Below are 27,610 nucleotides of genomic sequence, written 5' to 3'. Positions count from 1 at the left end.
TTATCAACTTAGTGAGGCCCTAAGCAACTCAGCAAGACCTTGTCTCCAAATAAAATATTTTTAAAAAGCTGGGGATGTGGCTCAGTGGTTAATCACCCCTGGGCTCAAGCCCTGGTGCCAAAAAAAAAAAAAAAAAAAAAAGAAAGAAAACACTTTGAGCTTTGAGCTTAACAGCTCTAAAACAATAAGTGACCTCCCCTATCTCACCCCAACCTCCTAAAAACCACCATGACCCCACCAGTAATGGTGATCTTTCCTTAGCCTGCCATCGTATGGTGGTGTCTGGGTTCAAATTACCCTAATTATCAACTTATCCATGCATGTGAGCCAATAGGTTGCTTTATTGTATTTCAAGTTTTGTGAATTAGATATTCCAGCCTCTGTCAGAGCCATGGGGACAGAACAAGATGAAAAGAAAGATACAGATGTCATGCTGGATGCATAATGGTCACCTTTGAATTCTCTCCTACCTTCTTTCCCCACCCCCGCTTGCTAGTATTTGCTGAGTGTCATATGTGCCACTCACTCTATGAAGTCCCGAGGACACGGCAGTGAAAACAGGAGCCGCCCCGACCCGAAGCAGCTCATCTTCTGACTCATTATCCTTGCTCCACTCATTTTGTCATCTCTTTTTCTGTCTTTAGTTAAATATATCCAGCTTATGCCAGGACCTCTCTTTGGCATGTGGTGCCTCTTAGCTCATGTGACCCTCTGCACAGCCTCGTAAGAGGGCCGCAGCACTGACCTCCAGTGTGAGATGAAATGCAGCAGGGAAAGTGACCCAGCTCATCCCAGCCTCTTAGCAAGTGGCACAGCTTGCAACCTGGAACCAGGTCGGCTTCTCCAATTCCAGGCCGGTGGCCCTTTCCCTTTCTTCTCAAACCTCACATCTTCAGTGTCCTGCTCGAACCTGAAGTGCCGATCCATTTCATCTCTCCACCTTACCTTTGGGCAGGCAACCTCAGGGTCCTTTACACCCCAGTGACTACCAAAGCCCAGGCCAGGATTTGGGCTCATAGGCATGAACCTTGGAGGAAGGCCAGGGCCTGAGTCATCTGGCCCAGCCACTCCCTGCAAACTTATCTTGCTGCCACTCCTCAGGCCCAGCATGAGCCTGGCTGGCCGCCTCTGGCCACCTGGTGCCCCAGCTGCCTTCCTCCACAGCCGCTGTGTGCACTGGTGGGGGATCTACCTGCACCTTCACTCGCCCCCACACATCAGCAGACCTGGCAGGGTCTGTCTTGACCCTGCAGGCCACTGTCGAGTCCTCTGCTATATTCCTGCAGGACCGGTGGGTGATATTTCTCCCAGGTAATAACTTGTAATGACACATTGGCCTGACTCTGTGCTCATCTCTCTCAGTTGACCTCAAGGCTGCTTGAGAGATGAGGTCCTGGCTCTGTTCCTCATCCTCACGCGTCAGGCCCCAGGGTCCGTGGCTACCAATAAACATAAACATGCACAGACAGACTGATTTGCCAGAAGCACGACCCACTGTCACCTTAAAACTCATCCATAGTGAAATTACACTTTCTTCAGATGACAGACATTCCCACCGACCTGCCAGCCTTCTAGATGACATTAAAGACCTCACTGTACTCCTACAACTCTGCCTCCCCTTGGGGGAGCAGGTCTTTGGTTAATCCCCTACCTGCTCCTGTCTCAGTCTCCCCCCTCCCATAGATGCACTGATGGTGGTGGGAAATGTGCCTTCCAAATAATACCTTGGATGACCTCTTTCTCACTTCCAGTGTATGCGTTGCCCCAATTATAACACACCAGTCCATACTGGCTGTCAGCAGATGGGTGCCACATTATTTTTTAAAATATTTATTTTTTATGTGATGTTGGAACCCAGTGCATCCCACGTGCTAGGCATGCGCTCTACCATTGTACAACCTCAGTCCCAGTGCCATATTTTTTAAACCTTCAGAATTGTTGCTGGGCTGTAGACCTATCATCATTATGTGCATCTATTCAGGTATCTCCTCTTCAATGGTTTCATTTCTTTATCATTAGATAATTCACAGAAGATAGAAAAACTAAAGTTGGTGGAAAGAAGATTAAGAAAAATGAGCATACTATATAAAGAAAAAGATTTAAATAATGACTTTGCTATAGGAAGACCATGGAGTGGATCAGCAATAAGGAGAGGAAGGAGCTCAGTTATTCAAATCTCCTGACCCTGGAAACATTAGTAGCTGCTCCACTGGGAAGGTGCACAGCCTGGAGAGAAAAGTTCAGCTGGGCTCACCCTTAGACAAATATGTGCCACCTTGTTGAGTTCACCTGGAATATCATGAAGACCACAGAACCTGGCTACAAACAGCTAATCCCTTTCATCGATGCACTTCAGGTTACTTTCTTTTTTTGTTGTTGTTGTTATTGTTTTGGGGTTTTTTTGTTTGTTTTTTTAAAAAAATGTTTATTTTTTTAATTATAGGTGGACACAATATCTTTATTTTATTTTATGTGGTGCCGAGGATCGAACCCAGTGCTTCCTGCATGCTAGGAGAGCGCTCTACCTCTGAGCCACAACCCCAGCCCTTACTTTGTAAAATTTTGTTAAACTTTGAACTTTTGAACTTTTGAGATAAGTAGTCAAATCTCCATAATGTCTCCCTTTCAGATGACTTAAATGTTGCAGTACATCAAAGAACTGAAATAAAAATGTTCTCTGGAAGGAAGAGTGAGGAAGAGAGAAAGAGCTCAGCTTCCTAGGAGGTGAGGATTACTTGAATGTCAATTTTACCCCTGTGGTTGACGGTGTCTGAGTTGTAAATCATCAGCAGAAGTGGTTAATTAAGACTCTTGAACCCCAGCCAGCGATAACCCATCCTGGCCATGAGCCCTTCTCTTGGTTCCAGGCGACAGAGGAGATAACCGGCGCCGCGGGGCAGCGGCAGCCACGCGGCCAGGCGAGGCCAGTACCATGGCCTCCTGGACGCCCGGGGAGCGGTTCCGGGAGGAGGCCCGGTGCTCCGTGTGCCTGGATTTCCTGCAGGACCCCATCAGCGTGGACTGCGGCCACAGCTTCTGCCTCCGGTGCATCTCGGAGTTCTGCGAGAAGTCGGAGAGCGCGCAGGGCGACGTGTACGCCTGTCCTCAGTGCCGCGGCCCCTTCAGGCCCGAGAACTTTCGGCCCAACCAGCAGCTGGCCAGCCTGGTGGACAGCGTGCGGCAGCTCGGGATGGGCGCGGAGCCCGCGGGGGCGCGCCAGTGCGCGCGGCACGGCGAGGACCTGAGCCGCTTCTGCGAGGAGGACCAGGCACTCCTGTGCTGGCTCTGCGACACCACGCCCGAGCACCAGGGCCACCGCACGGCGCCGCTGCGGGAGGCCGCCAGGAGCTACCAGGTGAGCGCGGGAGCCCGGGGTGCCGAGCTGGGCCGCGGGCCGCTCGTGTCAGGCGGAGGGCACGGAGCGCCCGGCCCGCCGGGTCGTCCTGCCTCGGCTCCGGCTAGGCAGCGCGGGACCGACTGCCGAGCGAGCGCAGGACCCTCGATCCCTGGCTTTCAAGCCGGTCTTTTTCTTCCCGATCCCGAGCCGGCGGGCTGTGCAGTGAGACAGCCTTGCACCTGTGTCGTACTCGCTTCCACTGACGGGATTCCTAGGGCGCGGCATTTGCCTGGTGTCTGTCTAGGTCCCTTAACACGGGCACCAAGGCCACTCTCTGGCTGAGGAATAGCGTCTGCTCGTGACTGGACTGTCTGGGTCCCCTAAAGTAGGGAGTCACTCGACTCCACACGAAGGTCTGGGAACTGAGGACTTGAGCATTCCCCTGAGGAGGTGCTTGACCCCAAGAGCGCTCCGAGGGACTCTGCCCAGGTGTCTTCCCACAGGTGCCCTCGGGTCCTGGGACATACTCTAAACACGTGCCTGTCCCGGCATCTGGAACAGCTGCTATCACAGAAGAGGTCAAAGCTGTCTTTTTAATCTACTGGCACAGTTAGCCAAAGCACTCCGTGACACTGGAATAAGTTCCAAGCACCAGCTTTCTTAAAGCATTCATTTATTTATTCTATTTGTTTGTTTTAAGTTAAGGACTGGGGTATTCACCAGTCAACATTCATCTGGACAATCTTGGAAATTTTGATTTTTCCTCTTGATTTCTGTTATCCTCTGCAAATTACAGGTACTAGGCGTTCTCTAGCCTACCTGAAAAGTCAAGTATGCTCCTGCCTGTCTAAATCCCCAAGGTACCATACAGAACATGGCTGCTGTGATATCGCTAAAGACATTCTCTGTTTTCAGTAGTCAACTAAATAAAAAAATAAGTACCATCCAAACTCTTTGGCTTGTCAATCACGACTTTCTAGGTTCTGAAGTTCCCTTCCTTCTGCTCTTATCCAAGCCAAACATGGGACCCAGCAAAATTAGCCTAGTCACTCTTGTCCCCAAACATGCTCTTCTTTCACCTCCTTGCTTTTGTTCAGTGTCTTCGGTCCCAGAGAGCTTTCTTCTGTTTACAAGTGAGAATGGCTCTATTCCTTGCAAACACCAAACATATGCCTCTTTTTATTCTGATGCCACCATGAATTCTAACGTTACTTTATGTGTACTTTATATAGAGTATTATAATATTTTAAAGTGAAAGATATATATGTAAGATTTATTGAATAAGTTTGGAGGTAGAATTTGTATTATTTTCTACTAAAAACATATTTCTATATGTGTCTTTAGGGGTGCTTCCTGTTTAAAAAAAAGGCATGTATTTGCTTCTTGGAAGGGTCTTATCATTGAACAGAGATCTAATTTCTGGGTTTTTGTTTGTTTAATTGTTTGGCAGGCTTTTTTATATACTTCTTTTACTCCTTTTAAGAAGTACAGAATATTGTGTTTTTCACCTAAAGTATTTTATTTATTTATTTATTTATTTATTGACACCAAGGATTGAACCCTGGGGCTTTACCACTGAGCCACATCCTCAGACTTTTTTTTTTTTTTTTTTTTTGAGATAGGGTCTCACAAGTTGCTGAGGCTGACCTTGAACTTGAGATTCTCCTGCCTCACCCTCCAACTTGCTGAGATTATGGGCATGCACCACTGCATCTGACTTCATTTAACATATTTTAACCAACAAGATTTATTTTTGGTGAAATATCATTACTTATAGTACTAATATCAAATACTTTTCTCATCGTATTTAATAAGAAATTGTATCACTCTTCAACCTAGCATCAATAGATGACATTTCACCTAATGATGTCTTCATTTCCCTCCATCTATTGTTTTTACATATTCATTATAAGCATTTTTTTCAAAATTGGCACTGTTATAAAATGTACTTATTTGACACTGTAATTCTATTTCTTGTCATTAAGTTTCCTATTGTGTTGATGTAAAATGTTTTGCTACTCATTTTTACATTTCAGTCATTGTAGTTTTACTATTGTAATGATGCAAGGAGCACGATTTTAGATGAATCTTTGCATCTGGTATTAACTGAGTTACCAGTGAAGGTGTCCACCTGCGTTCTAGGGAGTTTTCCAGTTGATCCTGCAGGTGCTCACAGTCTTCTCCACACAGGTGAAGCTGCAGATGGCACTAGAGCTGGTGAGAAAGGAGATGGAGGAGGCCCTGATACAGGAAGCCAACATGGGGAGGAAGACCGTGCAGTGGAAGGTAGGGGGCGTTGGGCCTTGGGAGCTGCAGGCAGCACCCTCTTCCTGAGTCTCCATTCTCCAGCGAGCTTGCCATTTACTTAGGCGCTCTATGGAAACATCTCATGGCCATCCTGAATTGTCCCAGACCCCAAATGACATTGTTCATTTTTGTTTTTACCTCTGTCGGCAGGACCCTATCCAGATTATAAATAGCTTTACTCTCTTGATCTTACTGTGAAACTCACTGCTTGGGTGGGTGCCACCACCTGCTACTGGAGTGTCAAACTGTATTTGTCGGACAGTTAAATAGTGAATGCCACAGGCTTGGTGACAGATGTGGTGCAGTTCCCAGGGACCATCTATACAGGGAGGGAATTGGAGCCTTCAGCCTCCTTGGGTCATCCATCCAGGGTCCCCTCTTTCTGCAGCCCCTCCCCCCTTGTTTTTCTCCTACATTTCATTTACACACAGTGGCTGTGAACCTTATCTTCTCCTATTGCTATGTCTATTATAGGTAAAGTTAAGCCCTCTTCTCCTTTCCACAGCTGGAGAGGCTTTGGGTCACCACGTTTGCTGCTGCCATTCATGGCAGAGGCTGGAAAGTTGCTCGGCTCCCTACAGTGCCCAGAGCAGCAACTGCACCCCTCAACAGTGAATTGTAGGTCAAACCTGCCAAAGTGTCAAGGCTGTGAACCACATATAGTGCATGGGTGGATGGGTATATTATGTACAGAGCACAGTATACAACATGATCAGATATATTTTTTTTTTCTTTTCTAACATTTTATTATGAAGAATTAAAAATAGATAAAATTAGGGAAAATAGCTTAACAGTATAATAAATCATTATCATCCAAACCCAGCTTCAGCAATGATTAATTCATGACAAACTGGTCTTATTTTTTTTTCTGACCTACTTACAGTTTCTGATACTTTGAAACAAATTCCAGGTAACATAGCATTTCAGTTTCTTAGATTTAAGGACTCAATTCTATTCCATAGGATCATTATTATGCTAAAATAGTAATAACACTTTCTTAAAATATTAAAACTTCAATTTAGTGTTCACATTTCCATTTTTTTATGACTTAAAGTTTTCAGTCTGTTTTTTCTTTTTCTTTGGAATCAGGTTACAAAAGTAATTAACTTCTAATAATTGGTTGGTATATCTCTCATGTCTATTTTGATCTATAGGTTTTAATTTCTTGCTTGATCTCTCTCTCCAATTTAATTGTTGAAGAATCTAAGTTTGCCTTACAGACTTTTCTAGCTAGATTTATGGATAGAATTTGCAGTATGATTTGGGTTTGCAAAATTTCAAATTGTATAATTTTTCTTCATTTATATCTATAAAAAGGAACTTTTCATCTACTATCTAATAGTTTAGTTCACAAAGAAAAGTCAAGATAAATGCATAATTATTTTTCTTTATATAAAGTTTTAGAATGATGAATTTGCTTCTTCACACCTTAGCAACCACCATTGCTGAGAAATTATTTGTGTGTGTGTGGTTTTGGTATCATTATGAATGCATAAATAAATGAATTTAAACACATTAAATGTATGACAATTTTTTTTTTCTTGCTTTGAAATTGCCTAGGATTCAGAAACCTACTTCTTCTGAAGCTTGCTTTCTCCTGTGAATTTCTTTTTTTTTTTTTTTTATTATTGTTGGTCGTTCAAAACATTACATAGTTCCTCATACATCATATTTCACAGTTTGATTCAAATGAGTTATGAACTCCCAATTTTATCCCGTATACAGATTGCTGCATCACATCAGTTACCCTTCCATTGATTGACATATTGCCTTTCTAGTGTCTGATGTATTCTGCTGTCTATATTATTCTCTACTATCCCCCCTCCCCTCCCCTCCCCTCCCCTTTTCTCTCTCTACCCCTTCTACTGTAAATCACTTCTTCCATTTGAATTATCTTGTCTTACCCCTCCTTTCCTCTTATATGTCATTTTGTATAACCCTGAGGATCGCCTTCCATTTCCATGCGATTCCCCTTCTGGTTTCCTTTCCCTCCCACCTCTCAACCCTGTTAATGAAAATCTTCGTCTCAAGCTCCTCGTCCCTACCCTGTCCTTGTTTCCTCCCCTTATATCAGAGGAGTCATTTGGTATTTGTTTTTTAAAGATTGACTAGCTTCACTTAGCATAATCTGCTCTAATGCCATCCATTTCCCTCCAAATTCTATGATTTTGTCATTTTTAAATGCAGAGTAATACTCCATTGTGTATAAATGCCACATTTTTTTAATCCATTCATCTATTGAAGGGCATCTAGGCTGATTCCACAATCTTGCTATCGTGAATTGTGCTGCTATGAACATCGATGTAGCAGTGTCCCTGTAGCATGCTCTTATTAGGTCTTTAGGGAATAGACCGAGAAGGGGAATAGCTGGGTCAAATGGTGGTTCCATTCCCAGCTTTCCAAGAAATCTCCATACTGCTTTCCAAATTGGCTGCACCAATTTGCAGTCCCACCAGCAATGAACAAGAGTGCCCTTTTCCCCACATCCTCTCCAGCACTTATTGTTGTTTGACTTCCTAATGGCTGCCAATCTTACTGGAGTGAGATGGTATCTTAGGGTAGTTTTGATTTGCATTTCTCTGACTGCTAGCGATGGTGAGCATTTTTTCATGTACTTATTGATTGATTGTATGTCCTCTTCTGAGAAGTGTCTGTTCAGGTCCTTTGCCCATTTATTGATTGGGTTACTTGTTGTCTTATTGTCTAATTTTTTGAGTTCTTTATATATTCTGGTTATTAGGGCTCTATCTGAAGTGTGTGGAGTAAAGATTTGTTCCCAGGATGTAGGCTCCCTGTTTATCTCTCTTATTGTTTCTTTTGCTGAGAAAAAACTTTTTAGTTTGAGTAAGTCCCATTTGTTGATTCTAGTTGTTAACTCTTGCGCTATGGGTGTCCTATTGAGGAATTTGGAGCCTGCTCCCACAGTATGTAGATCATAACCAACTTTTTCTTCTATCAGATGCCGTGTCTCTGATTTAATATCAAGCTCCTTGATCCATTTTGAGTTAACTTTTGTGCAAGGCGAGAGATAGGGATTCAGATTCATTTTGATGCAAATGGATTTCCAGTTTTCCCAGCACCATTTGTTGAAGATGCTATCCTTCCTCCATTGCATGCTTTTAGCCCCTTTATCAAATATAAGATAGTTGTAGTTTTGTGGATTGGTTACTGTGTCCTCTATTCTATACCATTGGTCCACCCGCCTGTTTTGGTACCAGTACCATGCTGTTTTCGTTACTATTGCTCTGTAGTATAGTTTGAAGTCTGGTATCGCTATACCGCCTGATTCACACTTCCTGCTTAGTATTGTTTTTGCTATTCTGGGTCTTTTATTTTTCCATATGAATTTCATGATTCTTTTATCTATTTCTACAAGAAATGCAGCTGGGATTTTGATTGGCATTGCATTGAACTTATAGAGAACTTTTGGTAATATCGCCATTTTGATGATGTTGGATCTGCCTATCCATGAGCAGGGTATATTTTTCCATCTTCTAAGGTCTTCTTCTATGTCTTTCTTTAGGGTTTTGTAATTTTCATTGTATAAATCTTTCACCTCTTTTGTTAGGTTGATTCCCAAGTATTTTATTTTTTGGGGGGATATTGTGAATGGAGTAGTTGTCCTCATTTCCGTTTCAGAGGATTTGTCGCTGATATACAGGAATGCCTTTGATTTATGCGTGTTGATTTTATATCCTGCCACTTTGCTGAATTCATTTATTAGCTCTAATAGCTTCTCTATAGACCCTTTTGGGTCTGCTAGGTATAGAATCATATCATCTGCAAATAGTGATAATTTAAGTTCTTCTTTTCCAATTTTTATCCCTTTAATTTCTTTCGTCTGTCTAATTGCTCTTGCCAGTGTTTCGAGGACTATGTTGAACAGAAGTGGTGAGAGAGGGCATCCCTGTCTTGTACCAGATCTTAGAGGGAATGCCTTCAATTTTTCTCCATTCAGAATGATGCTGGCCTGTGGCTTATCATAGATTGCTTTTACAATGTTGAGGTATGATCCTGTTATCCCTAATTTTTCTAGAGTTTTGAACATAAAGGGATGCTGTACTTTGTCGAATGCTTTTTCTGCGTCTATCGAGACTATCATATGGTTCTTATTTTTTAGTCTATTGATGTGGTGGATAACATTTATTGATTTCCGTATATTGAACCAGCCTTGCATCCCATGGATGAATCCTACTTGATCATGGTGTATAATTTTTTTGATATGTATTTGAATCCGGTTCGCCAGAATTTTATTGAGAATTTTTGCGTCAAGGTTCATTAGAGATATTGGTCTGTAGTTTTCTTTCTTTGAAGTGTCTTTGTCTGGTTTCGGAATCAGGGTGATGTTGGCCTCGTAGAATGAATTTGGAAGTTCTCCCTCTTTTTCTATTTCCTGAAATAGCTTGAAAAGTATTGGTGTTAGTTCCTCTTTAAAGGTTTTGTAAAACTCTGCTGTATACCCATCCGGTCCTGGGCTTTTCTTAGTTGGTAGTCTTTTGATGGTTTCTTCTATTTCTTCTATTTTTATTGGTCTGTTTAGGTTGTCTATATCCTCCTGGTTCAATCTGGGCAGATCGTAAGACTTAAGGAATTTATCTATGCCTTCACTATCTTCTATTTTATTGGAGTATAAGGCTTCAAAATAGTCTCTGATTATCTTCTGTATTTCTGAAGTGTCTGTTGTGATATTGCCTTTTTCATCCCGTATGCTAGTAATCTGGGTTCTCTCTCTTCTTCTCTTCGTTAGCATGGCTAAGGGTCTGTCAATTTTATTTATTTTTTCAAAGAACCAGCTTTTAGTTTTGTCAATTTTTTCAATTGTTTCTTTTGTTTCAATTTCATTAATTTCAGCTCTGATTTTGATTATTTCTTGCCTTCTACTTCTTTTGCTGTTGTTTTGCTCCTCTTTTTCTAGGATTTTGAGATGAAGTATGAGATCATTTATTTGTTGGTTTTTTCTTTTTTTGAGGAATGAACTCCAAGCAATGAATTTTCCTCTTAGGACTGCTTTCAATGTGTCCCATAGATTCCGATATGTTGTGTCCGTGTTTTCATTTAACTCTAGGAATTTTTTAATTTCCTCCTTGATGTCTTCAATAACCCATATGTCACTCAGCAACCTGTTGTTCATTCTCCAAGTGATGCTTGATTTTTCCTTTCTTATTTTATCATTGATTTTCAGTTTCATTCCATTATGATCAGATAAGATGCATGGTATTATCTCTACCCCTTTATATTGTCTAAGAGTTGCCCTGTGACATAATATATGGTCTATTTTTGAGAAGGTTCCATGTGCTGCTGAAAAAAAAGTGTAACTACTTGATGTTGGGTGGTAAAGTCTATATATGTCAATAAAGTCTAGGTTATTAATTGTGTTGTTGAGTTCTATAGTTTCCTTGTTTAACTTTTGTTTGGAAGATCTGTCCAGTGGTGAGAGAGGTGTGTTGAAGTCTCCCATGATGATTGTATGGTGGTCTATCAGACTCTTGAACTTGAGAAGAGTTTGCTTGATGAACACCGCTGCACCATTATTTGGGGCATATATATTTATGATTGTTATGTCTTGTTGGTTTATGGTTCCCTTGAGCAGTATGAAGTGTCCTTCTTTATCCCTTTTGATTAGCTTTGGCTTGAAATCTATTTTATTAGATATGGGTATGGACACGCCTGCTTGTTTCCGCTGTCCATATGAGTGGTATGATTTTTCCCAACCTTTCACCTTCAGTCTATGGATATCTTTTTCTATCAGATGCGTCTCCTGTAGACAGCATATTGTTGGGTCTTGTTTTGTGATCCATTCTACTAGCCTGTGTCTCTTAATTGGTGAGTTTAAGCCATTGACATTTAGGGTTATTATTGAGATATGGTTTGTACTTCTATCCATATTTGTTTGTTGATGTTACTAAACCTGATTTGTTATCCTCTTTGACTACTTTCCCCCCTTTACTGTCCTACCTCCCATTGTTGGTTTTCAATGTTATTTTCCATTTCCTCTTCCTGCAATGTTTTGCCAAGGATTTTTTGAAGAGATGGTTTTCTAGCTGCAAATTCTTTTAACTTTTGTTTATCATGGAAGGTTTTAATTTCATCTTCTAACCTGAAGCTTAATTTTGCCGGATACACGATTCTTGGTTGGAACCCATTTTCTTTCAGTGTTTGAAATATGTTATTCCAGGATCTTCTAGCTTTCAGAGTCTGTGTTGAGAGATCAGCTGTTATCCTGATTGGTTTACCCCTAAATGTAATCTGCTTCCTTTCCCTTGTAGCTTTTAAAATTCTTTCCTTATTCTGTATGTTGGACATCTTCACTATAATGTGTCTAGGTGTGGATCTCTTATGGTTTTGTACATTCGGCGTCCTGTAGGCTTCTAGGATTTGGGATTCTGTCTCATTCTTCAAGTCTGGGAAGTTTTCTCGTATTATTTCATTGAATAGGCTGTGTATTCCTTTGGAATGGAGCTCTGTGCCTTCCTGTATCCCAATGACTCTTAAATTTGGTCTTTTGATATTGTCCCATATTTCTTGGATGTTCTGTTCATGGTTTCTTAGCAGACTTGCTGAGCTGTCTATGTTCTTTTCCAGTTGAAATACTTTGTCTTCATTGTCTGATGTTCTCTCTTCTAAGTGATCTACTCTGCTGGTAGTATTCTCAATTGAGTTTTTAAGTTGGTTTATTTTTTCCTGCAATTCTAGTATTTCTATTTGTTTGTTTTTTATTTCCTCTATCTCCCTGTGAAATTGATCTTTTACTTCCTGGATTTGTTTGTCAATGTGATCTTTCATTATCTGATTTTGCTGTCTCATGTCTTCCTTGAGACTCCAGATCATCTGAAGCATGTATATCCTGATCTCTCTATCTGACATTCCATCTGTTGCACCTATTACCTCTTCTAAAGTTGAGTTGACCTGCATTGCCTGTGGTCCTTTCTTTCCTTGTCTTTTCATACTGCTGGCGTTTCTTTCTGCTTGGTGAAACTGTTGTGTTTTGAAATTTTCCCTCTATTTATTTATATTGCTCTTGTATAGTTGAATAATCACCCTTGCAGGGCATGTAGTGGCTGTGATCCTCCTCCAATTGGTGTGATCCGTCTACCACGCTGGCAGGCCCTAGGTCTGCTCTGCTGGTGGGTCAAGGGTCCGCCTACCCAGCAGGCATGAGGGGCACCTCTATCACTCCGCAGGTTGCTGGGCCTAACCTCCCGATGGGTCAAAGGTTCGTCTAGCTTGCAGGGGGCTGCTCCCGGAGCGAGAGCTAGGCCTCCCGGGGGAGCCCGGATGGTGGAGGACTGCCGGTTCGGGCGGGGCGGGCCAAGCCGCCCAGGGATCCCGCGGGTTGCAAAGGTGGTTGGCGTCTGCAGGACTTAACTTCTGCACCCGCCGGTTCGGGCGGGGCGGGCTAAGCCGCTCAGGGTTCCCGCGGGTTGCAAAGGCGGCTGGCGTCTGCAGGACTTAACTTCTGCACCCGCCACGTGGGCACCTTTATCGCTGAGTAGCTGTGGCCGCCTGGTTAGGAAGCGGGCGGGTGGGGCCGCTTCTCCCAGGGCGAGAGCTAGGCCTCCAGGGGGAGCCCGTATGGCGGAGGACTGCCGGTTCGGGCGGGGCGGGCCAAGCCACTCAGGGTTCCCGGGGGTTGCAAAGGTGGCTGGCGTCTGCAGGACTTAACTTCTGCACCCGCCACGTGGGCACCTTTATCGCTGAGTAGCTGTGGCCGCCAGGTTAGGAAGCGGGCGGGTGGGGCCGCTTCTCCCAGGGCGAGAGCTAGGCCTCCAGGGGGAGCCGCCTGCCGGAGCGGCTGATGGTTGGGGGACTAGACCTCTGTGCCCGCGTGGCCTTCCAAGATCCACTTCTCTGGGGCAACCTGTCACTTCGAGTAAACCTACCAGTTCACGGCAGCTCTCCTCTTAAGGAAGTTATGCTAGAAGTTCCTCCGTAGCTAGGCTGCAGCTGTTTCGATGAGTCTTTCATATCCCGTTAAAGTGGAGACGTTGGAGTCGCTGCTTCCTCGCCGGCCGCCATGTTGGATCCCTCTCCCTCAGTCGCTCCCTGTGCGAGCCACCAAATGCCGCAGTCTGTCTGGGCACAATTCAGGAGCCACTTGTCAAAAGAAACTAACTTTATTTTTAGAACTACAAACGCCAAACAAAACAGCTCCTCAGGAAAAAACCCTCAGAGCCCAACTGCCACCACTGGCTTCCACAAGCCTCTCACCCCCACACCCGATCAGATATATTTTATAGAATATTCCTCTTCCTGCTAGAATCATTCTTTATATTATTTTCTTCCTCAAAAATATAGTTTGGGTTGGGGATGTGGCTCAAGCGGTAGCGCGCTCACCTGGCATGCTCGGGGCACTGGGTTCGATCCTCAGCACTACATAAAAATAAAATATTGTGTCCACCAAAAACTTATATATATATATAAAATTCTCTCTCTTTAAAAAATTTAGTTTGATATACTATCTTCATACAGATATTTTCATAAGGACATTTATTTATTTATTATTTATTGTGCTGGGCATTTAACTCAAGGTGCTCTGCCATTGAGCTACATCCAAAGTCCTTTTTACTTTTTACTTTGAGATAGGTCCCACTAAGTTGTAGAAGGTGGCCTTAAACTTGTGATCCTCCAGCTTCAGTGAATCACTGGAATTACAGTGCAATACTGTCCCTGGTTCATAAGGACCATTTTTGCTAACATTTTTCTTATGAAAAATCTTATCTTCTCCTATTGCTATGTCTATTAAAGGTAAAGTTAAGCACTGATTCACAATCTTTATTATTTAAAGCTAATAATATTTTATTTTTTTAAATATTGGCCTGATCACAGATTTATGAAATCAGGAGCCCAAGTGCAAGATCTGAATTCCCACATTTTAAAACCTCCAATGCATGTCATAACATAGAAGTGATGCTAAGATATCTCGTTCAGAGGCAAGTAGCCATGTCTGAACTTCTTGGTCGTTCATGTTCTCACGAGCCAGAACCATCAGGCACAGGCTTAATGGAAAGGAGCTCTAAGTTCTGCAGCAGCACTTCTTCTTTCTTCACATCCAGAAGGAGCCAAGCAACATTCCAGCCTCTGCCATGAATGGCAGCATCAAGTGTGGTGACCCAAAGCATCCCCAGCTGTGGAACTGGAGAGGAGAGCATTTTGGCCCAGGTTCACGGCCACTGTGTGTAAATGAAATGTAGGAGAAAAACAAGAAATTATCAGGTTTAAAAACAAAACAGACAACCCAAGGTGGCACTCAAGAGGGTGACGTGAAGGAAGCTGGGCTGCCGTAGCCCCTCCACTCCGTCATCCCTAGTGCACCCCTGGACTCCTCTCCCTGTGGCAGTGCTCAGCCCTCTCTCCAGCAGCCTGCCCTGGGAGACAGTTTGCATTTCTATGAGCCATGCCTCTCAGGAAACAGAATGTGAAATGCAGAGTCAGTGTCCCTGAGGAGGAGGCCAAGAGTGTATGAATTAGTGATTTAGAAAACAGTAAAGGAGGTAGGAATGCAAAATGGGAAGAAGAAAGTGGGAAACCTTGGCGCTGTGGCCAGTGGGGCCCTCAGTTCCTTGTGTGTGTGGGGGGGAGGGGGGGCAGGCATTGTCCCCGCAGGCTGTCGTTCAACAGCACTCAGCCTCTGCGGGCGGCAGCAGGCGGCACCTCCCCTAGAGGGGCGATCCAAAGTACCTCCAGATATTTGGGGAGAACTATTATTTGGATTACAAATATATATATATATATATGTCTTTTATAATAATTTTGATGATAATTTATGCCTTTCAATTAAACCAAGAAACTATCAGGTTTAAAAACAAAACAGACAACCCAAGGTGCAGATGCTTTGGGAGGGTGACTTGCCGCTCATGCTCAGTTTAAAGCTGGGTTTCTAGCTACTAATTTCAAGAGAATAACATTTAGATGTGATCCCCTGCACACAGTGTGATCCTTAGGTTCAGTCAGACACCAATGTGTGAGGGCCAGGTGTGCCTCAGGGGCAGAGCTTGCCCAGCCTGAGTGAAGCCAGGGGTTCTGTCCTCAGCACCAGGGAGATTTGGGTAGGGGCTGGTGTAATAGCCTGGAGTGAGTGGCCTGCGTGGCAGTTAGTTCTTCTGGACTCTGCAGAGGACACAGCCTTGTGCTGGTTTCTTGCTTCTCCTGGGACAAGAGAACATCCGGTGTTCTCCTGTCACATTGTCCCTCACAGCCAAGGCCTCCTGCTCTTCCTGGCCACCCATCCAGCAGCAGAACCAGCCCTCTGCTGTGGGGCCACACAGGCTCTTGGAGGTGCCCAGATGATCCCCACACTTCTCTTTCTGCTGCATTTGACTAGTGATATTGAAACCCGCGTGTCAAAGGCCTTGCCTCTGGCCCTGCAGCAGAAGGGGGCCCACAGCCACAGTCTTCCCAGACTCTGAGCTTGAAAACCCCACCGGCCACCTCTCCTGTTCCCGGCCTCTGGTTTCTAAGGTCCTCCCCAGAGGTGCAGAGCGAGGGGGGTGGGTTCAGGGGTGGGGGGTGATGCGGGACGTCCCTTCTCTGGCTGCCCGTCCCACACTTGAGGCAGGTCCCACACACTTTGCCCCAGCCTGATGGGGTCTCCTGTTGCTCCAGGAGAAGGTGGAGATGCAGTGGCAGCGCTTCAGGTTGGAGTTTGAGAAGCACCGAGGCTTTCTGGCCCTTGAAGAGCAGCTGCAGCTGCGGAGGCTGGAGGAGGAGGAGAGAGCCACCCTGCAGAGACTTCGGGACAGTAAGGACCAGCTGGCCCAGCACAGGAAGGCCCTCAAGGAGCTGGCAGAGGAGCTGGAGGAGAGGTGCCAGCGCCCAGCCCTGGGGCTGCTGGAGGTGAGGCGGCCTCAGGAGGGCAGGCCTACAGAGGCTGAGGGGATGGGGACAAGCCTTGGCATGGGACACGAAGGCACCCAGTTCTCTAGGACAGAGCTCAGCAGTACTTCCTTAGAAGGCATCTTATGACTGAATACTGGGCCCTGAGTCAGGAGGCACCCAGAGGACCATTTAGCTCATGCAAAAGACAAAAACTTCAATACGTGATGAGAGAAAATTAATTATTTATGGAATCGTGAACAGCTGGAGCAAGGATAAGCTGCGCCATTCTGGCTGAGAAACCGTCTTTTGTCAAAGATGATATTGCTGATTTTCATGAATGTTCAACCCCCAAAGCCTCTGGCAGCCCATTTCATGGAAAATAGCCAGAAGTATGAGCAGTCCTTTACCTAGTCCAGCTTGAAATTCCCGTGTTAAGTCCTAAGGGGAGTGTATGGTGGGAGTGTACAGACTCCAGGCATGGTAGGAGTGTATGGACTCCCATGCAGATTTCTCAATCTTTTGGGACTTCGGAGCAGCCTTTTTAAAGTCTTAATATGAGACAGGGTCTCACTCAGAGGCTCAGGCTGGCCTTGAACCACTCCCTCCTGCCCCAGCGTCCCCAGGGTCTGGGGTCACAGACATGGCCATTCCGCCCCACAGGTGTTGTTCACAGGGTCGCCTGCAAGAGAAATTCATTCACCTGGTACTTTTCTCTGTACCTTGCCCCAGTGACAGACGAGGATTCTAACCTAAAAGAGAGTGCAGATCCCCACTGAGCAGCTGGCCCACAGTGTCCCAACTGACTCGTCTCTGGACACTGCAAGTTCCAGACACATAAATCCAGTCGCTGTCCTGGGACATTTGCAAACACAGTTGTCAATATTGTGGCATCTGATGGGGAATCACTAAGTAACTGCATGAAACGCTTTTATCTACCAAGCACTTTATTTAATATGCCCATAATATCTTTATTCCCATTACCAATGTCATGGCTGTGCTCATTTCCTAATGAGTAAACAGAGAGCCAGAAAGAAATTAATTTTTCAAGTATAGGTGGCAAGTAAGCACAGGAACGTTGGCATTTTCAAAAATAATATTCACTGCATTATCTCAGATAACATCTCATTTAAAATGAGTATTTCTTTGCACCATATAAATGTTAAAATGATTTATAGTACAAATCATAGTAAGAATATACTCTTACATAATTTTTGTCTGTGTCCTCTCTCTTTCTTCTCTGATACCAATGATCTTCATTTTACCCCACTGGCCAAGACCCAGGCCGATCATGTCCATAAAGGACAAGGCAAATGGTTTCCCTGCATTCATGCCTTGTTGAAATTTGTCTGACTGTTGACCACTTTTAGGGAAGAATACAAGTGTGTTGGAGGTGACCTTTTTGTTACCCGCTTTGAGATACACTGTTGCTGGATAGTAGTGACTTCCTTTCTTATCTCCTTAGACAGTTAGTAGCTTTGTCTGTTGGTTCAGAGAATTCGAATTTGAGGATGACTTTTTCTGGGGTACTGGGACAGAACACAGGGCCCTGTTCAAGTCAGGCAAGCCCTCGACCATGAGCGATATGCCCAGTCCCAGGATCTACGCCGTACTTATATATGTTCCTCAAGTAAATTCCGAAAACATGTAGGATTTTTACCCTAATTCCATCTGTATAAAGTGCAGAATGTAACTGTTAAAATAGCCCAACAACCAGAGCTATCAGTTGACAATCCATAGTTCATGGATAGGTGTTGGGAGCCATTCTCACACGTGATCGGGTGCCTCCCGTTGAGGGTCTGAGGCACTTTGGCACATGTCGAAGTTTTTCCCATCCCTCTCCTGATGAGAGAGCCCATCCGTGTGGGGGTGTGCCTGACCACTGACCCCGGGGACCCAATCGCTGACCCTGACCTTGGAGTGCAGCCCCCCCTCAACCTTCATTGGATGGAATTCTCCCCTGAATCTCTGGTTCCCTAATAAAAGGCTACTCCCCGGCGTGCTCGCTCTCTCTCTCCTGCTAGCCCTGAGTAATCCTTGCTGCCCTGCTGGGCGGCTAGAGGAGCGAACCAGAGAGGGGAGCCGTCTCGGACCTAGCAATAGAATTAAGGTAATTGAGTCTTGTGTTTTTATTTCGATCTCGTCTAACTAACTTTATGCCTAGAACCTCATTAATGAAACCACTGCGCAGGCCGCGTGGTAGAGATAGGTTTCATGGGAATTAATATAAACTTTGTGTAGTCTCTGTTCTAATTATATGCCTGATTTTTAAATTTGAGAGTCATGTGAGAATTCAATTATAGCCTTTTTTGCCTTTAATTAACAGAGATCCAGTATCACCGTGGTAGGCACCTGGCGGGGAGCGCTCACCAGTTTTCTGATATTCTACTTTATTTGGGTAGCCCTACACATTTCAAAATGTGAAAAAATAAGAATCTTTAACTTACAACACGTACATTCAAGACCATATTCATGTATGTATAATATTTATTCATCCTATTCAATGTCAAATATTTCTAGAGGCTGTTCACAGTTCTTGGACATGTCCGCAAGTACCTCTAGAATATGCTGCATTGAAAGAACACAGCATTGCATGTATGATATTCCTTCTCTAATGGCATAATCTGATTCCACTCATGAGGGAATATCATGTGATTCTGAACTAAAGGAAAATCTACAGAGGTACTGAAGTACACCATTAAAAAACTTATGTGCCGTAAAGAACCCAGAAAGACTAAAGAAATATCCCAGATTAAAGGAGGTGAAAGAAACAGGACAAATAAAGGATTCTGAAATTTTCCAAGTCTGAATTTTATTTTGGTTATAAATAACATTGCTGAAATAATTGGCAAATTCTGAATCATATTTGTAGATTAGATATTTATAATGAACCATTTTTAAAATTTTGGTCTTTACACTGTATGTAAGGTAACTCCTTGCTTTTAGGAATACAAATATTCAGTAACGAAAAACAATATGCCTGCAACTTACAAATGGTTCAGAAAAAAGAAACTTTGTTATATACCTATAATTATATTTACTAGAAGAGAGAAAGAAAAGAGATAAAGAAGAGAAAGAGAAGAGATAAAGAGAAGATAAACATTTTATTAAAGTTGATAAAATGTTAACATTTGGGTTAACATTTCTCTGTACTTCAATATATTAAACTTTTATTAATCTAAAATTGTCAAAACACAATATTTCTGAAAGAAATATTTTTATAATAATATTAACAACAGTATACTCAAATAAATCATGTCATATGCCATCATTCATGACTTCCTTAATATTACCTAAAAGTCAGAACATGCTGCATAACTGCAATGCAACCTTCATAATGAAAGAGTCTCCATATGACAGCCATTTACTCTAAAATTATTCCGTGGGAAAAATGTACTTTATGCTAGAAGTTGTAGCTAGACTATTATTTTTCAAGAAAGAATAAACAAAGAAAAAAGGCAAAATGTCTTAAGCAAATGTATTTCTCATCATGAAAAAATTATGTTAGTGCTTTATACTAAAATCATAAAAATTTAAATAATTTTTTTTCTTGTTTGTAAGGAATATAAGTTTGATGGCACTATAATTGTAATACATTAAAACATGTGATGTTTAGTTCTACCAAGGTAGTAGTATTGAATACATTGGGTAATGTTTAAATGCAACAATTTACATAGTTTGGATACATAGAGCTCAATAAAAACTGTTATGCACTTGCACTTCAAATTTTGTTATAGATGCAAAGAAATAGTCTCATGTTTTGAGAATTTTACACAAGAATAATACAAACATATTTTCTTCAATAAAGTTTTTAAAATAACATGGCGATAGTTTGAAATATGCAATACTATCTTTCATGTCTATTTTTCTTTAAAAATATCGGTGTTATCCTTTTGATGCTTCCACAAATAGATCTTGTCTTGGCTTTTTAGTAAATCTTATGGAAGAAACTCCCATTAGTCTAGATTCAAATTCTGTAGCAAATGGAGAGAAAAATAATTATATTTTTTATCTCAAAGGTTTCATAAGCATCAATCAGTAAACAAAAAGTTGAAAAATTATCATTTTTCATAAAATGAATTTCTTTTTACATTTGTACGACCACAATACAAAGTTACTATGAAATAGTTTGCCCATAGTTTTGTGCAAAATTGTCACTGTGAATGAGTATCAGGGTTTCAGATTTTCCATCCCTCTTCATGAATATAACAATCATGTACTAAGGTACTATGGCAAGCACTGGGATGACAAGATGGAGATGATAAAGGCCACTCCTCAACAATCATAATTTTCATACAGATTAACGGGCACTATGACATGTTTAGAACAAGGTACTACTGAACACAGAGAAGGGATTTCTGTTCCAATTTTGTGGCAGTGTTAGAAGTCCTTCCATGAAGGTTCTACATGAGTTGACACCTGAAGGATACAGGGAAATTATGACAGAGAGGGAAAGGATGCATAGAGACAATGAGATATGAGAAAAAAAACATTTGTGGAACTGTAAGTGGTCCTGTGTGACTAGAAGCTAGAGCAAAGTGACAGTAGTGTGAGTGGGAAGAGATAAGGTTGAACATCTTGACAAGAAACTCTTTGGTTTGGGTATTTTCACTTCTTGCTTAGAAATTTCAAACTTTTCTTGAGAGCAACAGGTAAACCAATGACAAAGTCATGAGCAGGGTGTTTTAAATGCTTGACTAAGTTTTGCTAGATGAGTCTGGGCTAACTGCCATAAACCACAGAAAATGGGTGATGCCTTTCTTTTTTTAAGAATACTTTCAGTGTATAGGCTGACAGTTTCAAAGTAGGGTAAAAGTGTAAAAAGAGGCAGTTTCAAATCTAAAAACTCTGATTTGTTCATTTCTCAGATTTGGAAACAATATATAGCTCTTTCATTTTAATTGATTTTTACTCATAAGGTAGGAGCAACATTTTTGGAACATGCAGTTCAATAGTTTATGTACTTGATTAAAAATATGTGGAAATACTTCCAACTATTTGTTAAGTGTGGCCATCTAGTTTTTTTTGTTGTTGTTGTTTGTTTGTTTGTTTGTGCGGGTTTTTTTTTTTTGTATAAAATCAATTATCTTGCTAATTCTACAAACAGGGTCTAAAGTAGATTAATGAACATAATAAGTACTATTTTGTGATAATAATGATGTGATGTTTAATGACTCTACATTTTTTTTACATGTGAAGGTAAATGATCTTGATAGATTTCTAGTCTTATCCTTCTTCTTCTTTTTTTTAAATCTATGTAAGCAGCAAAGGGGCATTTATTGAGAGCTAGCTTGGTCCTCTTTGCACACACCAACTGGTGACACTGAAGGCCATCCTTCTTTTTTAAGTGAAAGTATTTTAAAATTCTTACTGTAGTATAACTCTACACAGAAGTGGTATTAATTATGAACTATTAAAAGATGCACATAAAATAATTTGATCTCTCTTCCTCCCCAGTTCCATTTTCCTCTCCTGCCTTCATCTTTGGAGGCATTCTGCAGTGATTAAGGAGAGGTGCCTCTATCTTGATAGAGGAGTGCTTTGTAAAGCCTCTCATTAAGGTGAGCATGATTTGAAAAATTAATCCTCCACAGGGAAATCTACAGACTACCAGATTGAATTTCAAATAAACTAGCCTATAAGGAAGTAAATAACAAACATAACTTTCTCTACAAAAAATAGTTGATCCCCCCAAAATCTTCCTTTGCACTGTATCTGCATTTACACACTCATTCATGATTGTCTTGTAAAACAATTACATGATTTTTCTGGTAAAAACTAATGAGGATACCTTATATTTGCATTGTGCTTAATAAATCACAGAAATATTTAACTTTTATTCTCTTTTTGTACACAGTCATCCAATTTTATGACTCTGAAGCAATTCAGGCCCATTTCTCCCAATTTTTCCAGAAAAAGTATGCATATAATCTAAGAAACAGTTAAAAAATACATATCACCTACGTTTGACCTTTAATTTATGTATTCAATGTTCCCTTTTCAAGTATTCTACTGCATTGGTGTCTTATATAACTTAGATGGGCTGTTTCTTTATCAGGAGTCTGTTAGTATTACCCTCCTCTAGGCTCTTTTTGATTCCTATATATTTTTTTTTTAACTCAAAGCCAAACAAAAAGTGAGGCCTCTTTTTAACATAGGAGTTAAGATCATCAAAATACCATTGAAGCTCTAAAACAAGGTGTGATAAAATTGATATTTTAACAACAATGACTCATAATGAAAACAAGATGCTATCTTTTATTTATATGATTTTATAAGAGATATCTCACTGTTGTAAGAGTCCCCCTAATAAAAAAATGGTCAAACATTATAGAAATATCTTAAAATGGGTCCAACATAGTTGAGCATTGTTTTTCTTAATAACTCTTAAATAGAGCTCATCATTTTTGGAATAATATTTAAATCTTGCAAAAAGTATTAGGAAATCACATGGTGGGACTGCAAGGTTCCTGTTATAACTCCAGAATGATGGGATCAGTGCTCAATGTACATAAGATGAAAGAAAGATTATAATTGACTCTGTTTTATAGTGGTTGCTTTTCAAAGACTCTTGATATCACTGCCACCTTAGACTGCTTCCAGTCATCAAAATTTTTAGATACATAAAAATGGTCTTAGTATAGCACTGCTATACTGCCCATTAACCTGTATGAAAATTACCAGTATATGATTGTTGAGGAATGGCCTTTATCATCTCCATCTTGTCATCCCAGTGCTTGCCATAGTACCGTAGTAAATGATTATTGTATTCATAAAGAGGGAAGGAAAATCTGAAGCCCTAATACTCATTCACAGTGACAGTGTGTATGAAATTATGGGCTCCTTGTTTTACAAATTTAAATAAATGCTTAATTAAATTAGTTTAAATATATTATAATAGCAGTAACAGTGAAGCAATAAACATATTTTACAAGAACTATGATAAAGATTATGTTAGTAAAACAACTAAGGATATATTTTTATTAAAAAACTGTCAAAACAATTTAGCAAAAGCAGAAATCAAATAATTTTAGTGTTACAAGCTTATTTAATTTATAAAATTATTTAATAATCCTTTACATTAAAAACATCCATATTGGTGAAATTTTTGAGTATCAATCATGCACTTTTTTTTTTTTTTTATTGGTCGTTCATAACATTACATAGTTCTTAATACATCATATTACACGGTTTGATTCAAGTGGATTATGAACTCCCGCTTTTACCCCGTATACAAATTGCTGTATCACATCAGTTACCCTTCCATTGATTGACATATTGCCTTTCTAGTGTCTGGTGTATTCTGCTGTCTGTCCTATTGTCTACTATCCCCCCTCCCCTCCCCTCCCCTCCCCTCCCCTCCCCTCCCCATTTCTCTCTCTACCCCTTCTACTGTAAATCATGTCTTCCATTTGTATTCTCTTGACTTACCCCTCCTTACCTCTTATATGACATTTTGTATAACCCTGAGGATCGCCTTCCATTTCCATGCAATTTCCCTTCTCACTCCCTTTCCCTCCCACCTCTCATCCCTGTTTACTGTAAATATTCTTCTCAAGCTCTTCGTCCCTACCCTGTCCTTGTTTACACCCCTTATATCAAAGGAGTCATTTGGTATTTGTTTTTTAAAGATTGACTAGCTTCACTTAGCATAATCTGCTCTAATGCCATCCATTTCCCTCCAAATTCTATAATTTTGTCATTTTTTAATGCAGAGTAATACTCCATAGTGTATAAATGCCACATTTTTTTTATCCATTCATCTATTGAAGGGCATCTAGGCTGGTTCCACAGTCTTGCTATCGTGAATTGAGCTGCTATGAACATCGATGTAGCAGTGTCCCTGTAGCATGCTCTTGTTAGGGCTTTAGGGAATAGACCGAGAAGGGGAATAGCTGGGTCAAATGGTGGTTCCATTCCCAGCTTTCCGAGAAATCTCCATACTGCTTTCCAAATTGGCTGCACCAATTTGCAGTCCCACCAGCAATGAACAAGAGTGCCCTTTTCCCTGCATCCTCTCCAGCACTTATTGTTGTTTGACTTCCTAATGGCTGCCAGTCTTACTGGAGTGAGATGGTATCTTAGGGTAGTTTTGATTTGCATTTCTCTGACTGCTAGCGATGGTGAGCATTTTTTCATGTACTTGTTGATTGATTGTATGTCCTCCTCTGAGAAGTGTCTGTTCAGGTCCTTGGCCCATTTATTGATTGGGTTATTTGTTATCTTATTGTCTAATTTTTTGAGTTCTTTGTATATTCTGGTTATTAGGGCTCTATCTGAAGTGTGTGGAGTAAAGATTTGTTCCCAGGATGTAGGCTCCCTATTTATCTCTCTTATTGTTTCTTTTGCTGAGAAAAAACTTTTTAGTTTGAGTAAGTCCCATTTGTTGATTCTATTTGTTAACTCTAGCACTATGGGTGTCCTATTGAGGAATTTGGAGCCCGATCCCACAGCGTGTAGATCATAACCAACTTTTTCTTCTATCAGATGCCGTGTCTCTGATTTAATATCAAGCTCCTTGATCCATTTTGAGTTAACTTTTGTGCACGGCGAGAGATAGGGATTCAGATTCATTTTGGTGCAAATGGATTTCCAGTTTTCCCAGCACCATTTGTTGAAGATGCTATCCTTCCTCCATTGCATGCTTTTAGCCCCTTTATCAAAAATAAGATAGTTGTAGTTTTGTGGATTGGTTACTGTGTCCTCTATTCTGTACCATTGGTCCACCCGCCTGTTTTGGTACCAGTACCATGCTGTTTTTGTTACTATTGCTCTGTAGTATATTTTGAAGTCTGGTATCGCTATACCGCCTGATTCACACTTCCTGCTTAGTATTGTTTTTGCTATTGTGGGTCTTTTATTATTCCATATGAATTTCATGATTCTTTTATCTATTTCTACAAGATATGCTGTTGGGATTTTGATTGGCATTGCATTGAACTTATAGAGAACTTTTGGTAATATCGCCATTTTGATGATGTTAGTTCTGCCTATCCATGAGCAGGGTATGTTTTTCCATCTCCTAAGGTCTTCTTCTATGTCTTTCTTTAGGGTTCTGTAATTTTCATTGTATAAATCTTTCACCTCTTTTGTTAGGTTGATTCCCAAGTATTTTATTTTTTGGGGGGATATTGTGAATGGAGTAGTTGTCCTCATTTCCGTTTCAGAGGATTTGTCGCTGATATACAGGAATGCCTTTGATTTATGCGTGTTGATCTTATATCCTGCCACTTTGCTGAATTCATTTATTAGCTCTAATAGCTTCTTTGTAGACCCTTTTGGGTCTGCTAGGTATAGAATCATATCATCTGCAAATAGTGATAATTTAAGTTCTTCTTTTCCTATTTTTATGCCTTTAATTTCTTTTGACTGTCTAATTGCTCTGGCCAGTGTTTCGAGGACTATGTTGAACAGAAGTGGTGAGAGAGGGCATCCCTGTCTTGTACCAGATCTTAGAGGGAATGCCTTCAATTTTTCTCCATTCAGAATGATGCTGGCCTGTGGCTTATCATAGATTGCTTTTACAATGTTGAGGTATGATCCTGTTATCCCTAATTTTTCTAGCGTTTTGAACATAAAGGGATGCTGTACTTTGTCGAATGCTTTTTCTGCATCTATTGAGATGATCATATGGTTCTTATTTTTAAGTCTATTGATGTGGTGAATAACATTTATTGATTTCCGTATATTAAACCAGCCTTGCATCCCAGGGATGAATCCTACTTGATCATGATGTATAATTTTTTTGATATGTATTTGAATCCGATTCGCCAGAATTTTATTGAGGATTTTTGCGTCAAGGTTCATTAGAGATATTGGTCTGTAGTTTTCCTTCTTTGATGTGTCTTTGTCTGGTTTCGGAATCAGGGTGATGTTGGCCTCGTAGAATGAATTTGGAAGTTCTCCCTCTTTTTCTATTTCCTGAAATAGCTTGAAAAGTATTGGTGTTAGTTCCTCTTTAAAGGTTTTGTAAAACTCTGCTGTATACCCATCCGGTCCTGGGCTTTTCTTAGTTGGTAGTCTTTTGATGGTTTCTTCTATTTCCTCTATTGTTATTGGTCTGTTTAGGTTGTCTATATCCTCCTGGCTCAATCTGGGCAGATCATAGGACTCAAGGAATTTATCTATGCCTTCACTATCTTCTATTTTATTGGAGTATAAGGATTCAAAGTAATTTCTGATTATCTTCTGTATTTCTGAAGTGTCTGTTGTGATATTGCCTTTTTCATCCCGTATGCTAGTAATTTGGGTTCTCTCTCTTCTTCTCTTCGTTAGCATGGCTAAGGGTCTGTCAATTTTATTTATTTTTTCAAAGAACCAGCTTTTAGTTTTGTCAATTTTTTCAATTGTTTCTTTTGTTTCAATTTCATTAATTTCAGCTCTGATTTTAATTATTTCTTGCCTTCTACTTCTTTTGCTGTTGTTTTGCTCTTCTTTTTCTAGGATTTTGAGATGAAGTATGAGATCATTTATTTGTTGGTTTTTTCTTTTTTTGAGGAATGAACTCCAAGCAATGAATTTTCCTCTTAGAACTGCTTTCAATGTGTCCCATAGATTCCGATATGTTGTGTCTGTGTTTTCATTTAACTCTAGGAATTTTTTAATTTCCTCCTTGATGTCTTCTAAAACCCATTGATCACTCAGCAACCTATTGTTCATTCTCCAGGTGATGCTTGCTTTTTCCTTTCTTCTTTTATCATTGATTTTCAGTTTCATTCCATTATGATCAGATAAGATGCATGGTATTATCTCTACCCCTTTGTATTGTCTAAGAGTTGCCCTGTGACATAGTATATGGTCTATTTTTGAGAAGGTTCCATGTGCTGCTGAGAAAAAAAGTGTAGCTACTTGATGTTGGGTGGTATAGTCTATATATGTCAATTAAGTCTAGGTTGTTAATTGTGTTATTGAGTTCTATAGTTTCCTTATTTAACTTTTGTTTGGAAGATCTGTCCAGTGGTGAGAGAGGTGTGTTGAAGTCTCCCATGATTATTGTATGTTGGTCTATTAGACTCTTGAACTTGAGAAGAGTTTGCTTGATGAACACAGCTGCACCATTATTTGGGGCATATATATTTATGATTGTTATGTCTTGTTCATGTATGGTTCCCTTGAGCAGTATGAAGTGTCCTTCTATATCCCTTTTGATTAGCT

The 27,610-nt window shown here is 41.0% G+C and overlaps 1 protein-coding gene across 1 annotated transcript in view; it reads left to right on the top strand.

The window, feature by feature from the left end:
- Positions 1 to 2,442: 2,442 nt before the first annotated feature.
- Positions 2,443 to 27,610, top strand: part of LOC144254669 (E3 ubiquitin-protein ligase TRIM58-like) — a 39,231-nt gene continuing 14,063 nt past the window's right edge. Inside the window, exons 1-3 of the mRNA XM_077798122.1 lie at positions 2,443 to 3,355; positions 5,528 to 5,623; positions 16,247 to 16,477. Coding sequence (XP_077654248.1) covers positions 2,933 to 3,355; positions 5,528 to 5,623; positions 16,247 to 16,477 — 750 coding nt within the window. The 5' untranslated portion in view covers positions 2,443 to 2,932. The remainder of the gene's footprint in view (positions 3,356 to 5,527; positions 5,624 to 16,246; positions 16,478 to 27,610) is intronic.

Source organism: Urocitellus parryii, chromosome 1 (assembly GCF_045843805.1).
Source record: "Urocitellus parryii isolate mUroPar1 chromosome 1, mUroPar1.hap1, whole genome shotgun sequence".
In the NCBI taxonomy this organism is placed as follows: Eukaryota; Metazoa; Chordata; class Mammalia; order Rodentia; family Sciuridae; genus Urocitellus; species Urocitellus parryii.
Note: the sequence above shows the minus strand (reverse complement) of the source record. Positions and strands in the feature narration are given on the sequence as shown.